This window comes from Fringilla coelebs (assembly GCF_963513975.1).
Source record: "Fringilla coelebs genome assembly, chromosome: 3".
NCBI lineage: Eukaryota > Metazoa > Chordata > Aves > Passeriformes > Fringillidae > Fringilla > Fringilla coelebs.
This window is the reverse complement of record NC_140030.1, coordinates 61,881,382-61,889,630: the sequence shown is the minus strand read 5'-3', so window position 1 is coordinate 61,889,630 and position 8,249 is coordinate 61,881,382. Positions and strand designations below refer to the sequence as shown.

The 8,249-nt window shown below is 37.3% G+C and overlaps 1 protein-coding gene across 5 annotated transcripts; it reads right to left on the bottom strand.

Moving 5' to 3' along the window:
- Positions 1–5,013: 5,013 nt before the first annotated feature.
- GTF2H5 (general transcription factor IIH subunit 5) lies at positions 5,014–8,217 on the bottom strand. Of its 5 annotated transcripts, XM_084203453.1 has the most exons (4): positions 8,155–8,169; positions 8,026–8,068; positions 6,997–7,092; positions 5,014–5,414 (listed from the first exon to the last, which is right to left on the bottom strand). In XM_084203453.1, the coding sequence occupies exons 3-4, from the start codon at positions 7,029–7,031 to the stop codon at positions 5,234–5,236; spliced, it is 216 nt and encodes a 71-aa protein (XP_084059579.1). In that variant the 5' UTR covers positions 7,032–7,092; positions 8,026–8,068; positions 8,155–8,169; the 3' UTR covers positions 5,014–5,233. The 5 variants fall into 5 exon arrangements, with proteins under 5 accessions (XP_084059579.1, XP_084059577.1, XP_084059580.1 ...); XM_084203451.1 differs by lacking the exon at positions 8,026–8,068 and having other exon boundaries at positions 8,155–8,217; XM_084203454.1 differs by lacking the exon at positions 8,026–8,068 and having other exon boundaries at positions 8,112–8,158.
- Between the last annotated feature and the right edge of the window lie 32 nt (positions 8,218–8,249).

Sequence of the window (8,249 nt, the reverse complement as noted above, 5' to 3'; positions counted from 1 at the left end):
AGAAAACACTAGATACCTAAACAGCTAAGAAATTTCTGAGCTAAAAATATTCCAAAATCTTCAACAGTGAATATCTTTTTAGAAGGACACTTTGAAGCTGAATATTCACCTCTAGCTGAAAGCCTATCTGATGGTCCAAAGCATGGTAAGCCTTTGACCCACCACTGCCCAAGCTGCAACAATTTTTTTTAAGCAGCTTAAAATATTGGCAAGAGCTCCCCTTACTGGTCTGCTTTCAAACTATCAGCTCTTCAGTCCTGAAAACCTTTTATATGAAACAAAAATGGGTAAAACATTACTTATATTCCTCATTTCAGGGAAAAAAAAAAAAAAACCCAACCAAAAAAACTCCCAGTTCCACATCAAATTTATATCAGATTTCCTATTGTTTACATTTCTGATTAGCTGCCACATCATAAACCCAAAGACAATGACTTAATTTAGGAAGAAATTGTTCTTGCATCCCCGTGAACTTCAACTTTTCTTGAATTCTTGATTTTGTATAGCCCATATAGGCCTTGCCACAGCCTAAATTACAAAACAAACACCCAATTTTAACATACTAAGTAATGCACTCATTTCACAGTAACCACCACCAGCTTCAATGGGATCATTTGTGGGATAATCAAGGAGTCAGTGGGAAAATTTATATGGAATTTGGAACTGAAAAAAAAAAAATCTATTATGAAAGCTTACTGTTTTCTTCAATGGTCTATTGTTTGATTTTAAGAGCAAAGTATTCCTCTCAGACTGTGTTGGTTTATATGATTAAAGAGTTGTTAAGATACATATACAGATATATATATGTATGTGTACACATTTACGTATTATTTTTAGTGCCCTGCTTTTGTAAGGTCAGCCTAGGGGCTGACTGAACTTTTATGGTGAAGAAGCCAATTAAGAAAGCTTTAATATAAGTAATTTTTTATGACACCGTGAAATACCATTATCTTTAATTCACAGTAAACAGTCTTGTTTACTTCAGCTGCAGCTGACAGTAAACAATCCTTTTAATGCATAAAATACATGTTCTCTGGATTGTTCTCACACACATGAGGTGGCCTTGCAGATCTGAGTGAGAAAACACTGCAAAATCTGTTGTTATGGCACATTAGGAAAAGAAAAAATAGAGGGAATCAGAGGATATGCTTTTGAATGCATCCTAAAAACCTGGAAAGACTGAAAACCAGGATTTCTCAATGTATAACAGCACTTGGAGGAGGTTTAGTACAGCCCGTCAGACAGCCATCTAGCTCTCACCAAGTTCCAAAAACCAAAAATAACTCCCCAAAGTCCCCCAATTATCATTATAAGTACATTAAACAAATAAACAAAACCACTTATGCAAATGGGTTCAGATGCCTGCTTTTTTTTTGTGAAAGAAAGGCAGTTTAGCTACAGAATCCAATCCACTCAGACTCACTCTCAGGTAAAATGGTAGAATTTCCTAAAGCATTCTCTAGTTTCTTTCAATAACAATCTCTATTTTCTTTCTTGAGGACACATCCATTCTCTCTAGTGATTGCTGGTTATTTCCTCCTTTACTGTACTGGACAATTATTCTTCCTGGACTAGTTGTATCAGAGAGAAGGAAGAGGGACTCAGGCATTGGTCAGAAGGGAACCAAGTCATTACAACCCCTATCTATACTGACCAACCAGAGTCATACTCATTGTGCTGCCAACCCCCCTGCTAAAATAACCCCCCCTCCAGAATTAGCTTGTCCCACAATTTATAAGACTATCTAAATATGTGACAGCATTTAGACTTATTTGCTTTTTACACAGCTTTCTTTGAAGGCCATTAATAAACAAATTTTTTGAAAAATCTGAGGTTTCAAACAAAAAAATGAAAATGCCCAATAGTATAATCTTCAATAAAAATGAAACATTATTGCTTTATTTCACTAGGAAGCTGCAGTTTCAGTTTCCATCCTTCTCTTTCTACCTAACATGTTGTTTGAGTCGTTCAAATTCTCCTACCTTGCTTTAGAGATGTCTCATCCTTCTATTAAATACAGCCCTTTAGCTTCTGCATGTGTTAACAAAAGAATTTATAAGCATGTTCAAGTTACAATAACTACACAAGAACAACTGTTTACATCACAAAATGCTAACAAGTAAACTTGTAATCTTATTTAGATCTAAGTATAAATAAGTAGTAAGTAATAAAGGAAGTTCAAGTAAGTGTCTTTTATGTAATTGTACTACCATGCTCTACTTCCAGGACACAAAATACTATCAACTAAAACTGAGAGCTAAAAGTGAGCAGGGAAAACCCTTCAAGATAAAATTTGGTGCTTTTACAAGCAGCAAGAAGTCTGTCATTCAAACTCTTATTTTTGCTGCTCAAGCAGGACTTGAGAACACTGTAGTTCTTTGATAGATACTAGCAAAAAAGTGAACATATTAGTTATGGATGCAAACATTAAATTAACATACAATATTCCAAATACACTACGAGCTGACTTTCTCACCCTATCAACTCTATTATCAAAGCATGGATATATTTAAACAGATCTTCTGCAGCTTTTGTTCTCAAATGTTTACAGCCTTTAAAAAATGTATCTTTAACAGTGTTTCATTCCGAGCTGTACTCACCAATATTTCGCACCTGAATGAAAGCCAGCACAAATGTTTAAAATCTGTAAATGTAAATGCTGAGTATCTCAAAATGTATAGATATTTTTAATACTAGTACCTACTTTTCTCCCATTTGGGCAAATATTTTTGTTGTTGTTGAAGCATGTAAGTTCTAGGACTACATGCATTTAAAAACAATCAAACCTTTCAGAGGTCCAAGTTTATTCAAATCACAGAGACCCTTGCATGGGTTTTTTGTTTGTTCGCTTTTTAAAAGCATACACATACTCAAATTCTAAAAGTTTCCTCATTGGATTTCCTTCACCATACTACCTGATTCAAGATTCTTTCTTCTCTAGGAACTACAGTGAACTCAGCTCCTTAGACTACATATGATGATACCAACTTACATCTTTACATCTTTTGTTTCTTCTTCCAGCACAGAATTGGTTATGCCTTGTTAGGGAACAGGAAGGATCAAAAGTATTGACAGGTTTAGAAGTTAGAAGTCTATCAACTTGTTTGCTCAGAAAAACCAAATTGTGGGCAGAGAGTATAAGAACACAAGCCCAACTGTTTAGTTTATACAGTTTGGAACTTCTATCCCTCTGTATTGCATAAACCATTTATCAATTGTAAATATAAGCCAAAATACAGGGAATACAGCAGCAAAGCTGTACAGTTAACCAGGAGAAAAAGACAAGAACTGCAAGAAGTTTATTATAGACTGAAAAGGAAAGTCACAATAGAAATGGAGCACTAGACATGCAAAATACAGAGACGCTTACATGTAGAATTCCAAACATGACTTTTCAAATGCAGTAATTTGAAGAGGGTGATGGATGATTTACCTTTCAGCAGAATCTGGATGGAAAACAAACTAGGATTCCAAAGAAAGGAAAAAGACACTTCTAAATAAATTGTACTAAGCTATAATGCCATGTAAAATTACTAATTATTTCTCCATTAAATGAGCATCCAATAATCTTCCAAAAAATAATAGTTATGAGGTCAATGTTTGATCGGTCTCTTGAGATCAATCTCAAGAAATAGTTAAGAAACCATAAACCATTTATAAATAAGATTTAAATTTCTTATTTCAGGTAAAGACATGTAGCTGGTTCTTAATCTACATGACCAGGGAAGCACCCACTTGTGAAAGAAAAAGATTAAACAATTTGGACCCAAACTCATTCTTCTATACAGTCAGAGAAAAGGAAAGGTACCAGAAATGAAGTCAAATTACAGGGCTAGTTAATAATTCACATAAACCTGAACATATACAATTCTACAGAACTTTCTTTGGACAGCTTTTTGATTAAAAACATCTAGTGAAACTTTCTCCTGAAGATTCCTTCTTCCTGAGGAAAAAAATGCAAACCAAAAAACCAATCTGAACAAAAAACAAGGATAAACCTACCAATTAATCTGATACCTACAGGACAAGAGAAAACAAGCAGTAGTGGGAGAGTCAGTAAAGAAAGCTGTTCCTTACAAAAGCTGTTCTCTTTACACTTGTTCTTTTTCTCAAAGCCAAAAAGGTGGCATCTATCTGGTGTACATAAGTAGGTCTGAAAACCAAGCCAGTGTCTGAGCTAAAGTTACAAACACAATGTAAAAAAACCCCAAACAACGAAACCATGATACTACAAAGCTTGTTTCTTTGCAGCAAAAGGCAATATGGGAAAAAGAACTAAGCTGAAGAACAAAAAAAAAAAAAAAAAAAAAAAAAAAAAAAAAAAAAAAAAAAAAAAGCAAAGCAAAAATTCAAACCCAGCTTTCTTGTTTGTTAGGTAGAGCATGGGAGCCTGATCACATAACTTATTGCGACTAGCATCCTCAGTGAAAAAAGACAAAAAAGACAAGCAATTATATCTATAGGACTGGTCTCCCATTTCTCCCATTATCCCTTCAATTTATGATGATCTAAGGCAATAGATTTTGTTGTCCCAATCCCCCCCATATCACTCCTTCCCCTCCAAACTCCCACCACCTCTCCCCAAACACAGAAGAACTCAGAAAGCATAGCCTTGGTAAAAGCCGGCAAGGAGGATGGGGCATGTTTTTACATTTGTAACATGTTTGAACAAAAAAACCCCCAACACTCCCAACCCCAAACAACACAACAAAACACTTGGACCAACTCTCATCCTGCTGCATAAAACCCATCAAGTTAGAGCAGTATCTGACCATGCCTCCAATTTAGAGGTGTTCCATCAAGCACAGATTCAACAGACATTCTTTACTTTCTATCAGTCACACTATAATCAGATTCAATCACACACAGAACACAACACATCAGAATACCTCATACAGCATTCCAATACAGACACACTACTCTATTTTTTGGGTCATATCATCTTGCAAGATAAAAACCTAAAGGAAAACTAGAGAGCATGCATCAAAAATTCTCAAGGGAACTCCACAAGTGTATAATTTTAAATCTTTTAATGAAGATACCACATTCTTTCAAAATGAGAAACAAAATCCAATTTCAGACTATTTTGTCTATGAAAATGATGCATTTTCTATAATAGCCACTTCTATGTAGAACTTACATGCCACAGTGTTATCTATTAAAACAGTAACAACCCAAACTATTGAAATTCACTGTTCCAAAACTTGCAGTAATCTCATTTCTCTGGTTCTGCTCACTTCTGAGTAATAGGAAACGAGTTCTGGTCCATTAACTCGCCCACTCTCTCCTGGAGGAAGTTGACCAACTCAGCTAATACAAAGACATGAGTTTCATCCAGGTCTTGTATGATGAACTTCTTTCCCAAAGCATTTGACTCATCCAAGTAGAGCAGAAACTGCTTCATTGCAGGGTCACTGCAGGGACAAACACACATCAGACCCCAACTCACAAGTACAGTTGCAAACAGAAGAAACACCATTCAAAGACATTCCCAAAGGGTTTAGGAAAACTAAAATTAATTTTCACAACTTAAATACAGTTTGGTTAGCAAAAGTAATTTCTTTCCAAGTAATTTTGGTTCCCATAGAGACAAAAATAAAATGGTAATAAAGTCTAATGAGTAGAATCAGCTGCTTGATTAGCAGAGAAGTTTCCTTTTGCTGCTGCTAAGGAAGCTTCAAAAACACTGAAACCAAAACTAAAACTCAAAAGGCCAACCCTTAATAAGGTAAGGCTGAACTTACATTTCTGATTTCAGCAACAGCCTCATAAAAACATGTTTCCTTAAAGCATAAGGATAACCAAAAAAGAGGTGAACACAGATCTCACTCAAAGTAGTGTAGCACAGACAAAGAGTGCTTATATAAGAATTATACATTTCTCACACTCAGCTGAACAGTCACAATGACGCCTTCTAAATAAAATTTAAATGTTTAGAAGAAAACATTTTGGAAGTATGGAACTGCTTTTGTGTAATTATAGACTGCAAACATATTAAGAGATTAAGTGTACAGCAGAAATCTTACACATCATATAATGCTATACAATGACCCCACAAATCTTGAGTGATGCTTCCTTTAATCTTGGAGGTAGCCAGGGGCCTGAGTCTCAGTCCAGAGGTGAGATGATATGAAAACAGGTACATTGCACCTACACCAAAAGGTGACATTTACCAACTCCAAGCACATTCGAATATGATCTACAAATAGAACCACATGTTTGCCTTGCACTGAATTCAGTCTAGAGCTGATTAAATAAAAACAAAACAGGAAAGGAGAAATGAAAGATTACCTCATCTCCCTCAAGAATCAGTAGAGAAACACTTTATTCACAAACCACAACAGCAAGAAACTCTGTTTGCAAGCAATACAAAGAACAAGAGGGAGCATCTAATATTTTCAAAGAAAAATTGCCAGGATAACTGGATCACTTGTACTAGGGTAAGTCGTACCTGACAAGCATATAGATAACTTACATATGCAGCTAAAATTTTAACTTGTGTACCTTTCAAAAAATGTTAGGGGGACAATATTAGGGGACCATCAGACATAGGAGAATATAGCTTTGAAGCATAATTTTTTCATAGTTAATACTCATTGTAAGTATTTTACATCCTTTTCTCTACTTTACTAAATTAAAATAATCTGCAGACTGTTACATATTTTGAAAAAAATCTGGCTTTTATATCAATGTGATTGCTAACTTCCTTGCCATCCTATTTTTTACCCCATGTTCATATGCAGTTTTCTTTTCTTAAAGAGGTTAGGCATAAGTGGAAAATGGTCTCTTGAATAGAAAAATGGGAGCTTGGCATTAAGATTATCTGCAATTGCCTTCTCCTTCTTCCCCCAAAGGCCACACTTTTCTCTGCTTGTTCAGAATCACCCTTCCCACAATAATTCCTTTTGTCTGGGCTCTTCAGTTACTTCAGTTAGTTCCAGGTCTAAAGAAACACAGTCTTTGACACAAGGAGAGGCAGTAAATGTTGTTACTCACCACTCAACCAGAACACCTTTCAGAACATTCACCATTTTCCCAGCTCCCTCAGGTACGCTGAAGAGTTGGTAAGAGCAACCCTCACTCTGGAACACACTGTGAAAAACAGAGTTCACTCTTTAGAATTTGCAGAAGTTTAATAAAGGATAAAAGAAGGACAAGTTTCCAGCTCTGGGGTGCTTTTGGCAAATAGCCGAAGAGCACAGAGGTACCCTAAAATCATATAGTTACATTGTTGAGGTTACATGCATATTCATTACTTCATACATGATTCAAACATTCCTTTGAGATTTTGACGTTTCTTTTGTTTGGTTTAACCTCTGACTTGTCTGCAGGACATTCTGTAGATCAAGTCCATATATTTTATTTCTTCCTGTAGTTCTATCCTGTTGTATCACACTTCCTGATAGCAAAAAATCGATAAATCCTTCCCGGATGCTTATGCTCTGTTTTCTGTCACTTTTATCACTTGTGGAGGCCAGTCCACAGATGTAAGAAACAAAATAATTGCTTTACACCATTCTCTGAGTTATCTACATAGAAGGATTTTCATCTCTGTTTTAACAGTTTGCTAAAGCTTATGATATATCTATCACACTATTCATATTTATATGAACTATACAGTGCATACACAAACTGACAGGTTATAGTATACAAAAGTAGTTAAACTAAGTATAAATTGCACCGTATCAAACTACTTGTGATGCAAAAAACTAATCTATAAATGCGAAAGGCAGCATTATATTATCATCTATAACAGCACTGGCGACCACAGGAAATCTGAAAGCACAACACGCCCCACACACAAACCCAAACAAACAACGCCTCGGTTAAACTCAAAGACTCTTTACAACTCTACTCCCCAGCGGAGTTGCTGGCCCGTCCTGCCCTTCACCTCCGCCTTGCACAGAGAGTTCCCGGGGACTCCGGCCCGCTCCCTCACCTCCGCCTTGCACGGAGGGTTTCCGCGGGACCCGCTCCCTCACCCCCGCCTTGCACGGAGGGTTTCCCCGGGACACGCTCCCTCACCTCCGCCTTTCACGGAGGGTTTCCCCGGGACCCGCTCCCTCACCTCCGCCTTGCACGGAGGGTTTCCGCGGGACCCGCTCCCTCACACCCGCCTTGCACAGAGGGTTTCCCCGGGATCCGCTCCCTCACCTCCGCCCTTCTTCCCCGCCGCTTCCCCACCGGCGGAAGTGCCTCGCCCGCGCACGCGCGCGAGCGCGCCGGCCCCCGGCAGCTCCCGCGGATTG

Excerpts from the sequence above, each read along its gene's own strand:
- GTF2H5 (XM_084203451.1), bottom strand. The coding sequence starts at position 7,031 with ATGGTGAATGTTCTGAAAGGTGTTCTGGTTGAGTG. Across the intron at positions 5,415-6,996 it reads AAAGGTGTTCTGGTTGAGTG|TGACCCTGCAATGAAGCAGT; the intron begins GTGAGTAACAAC and ends TTGTCCCTGCAG.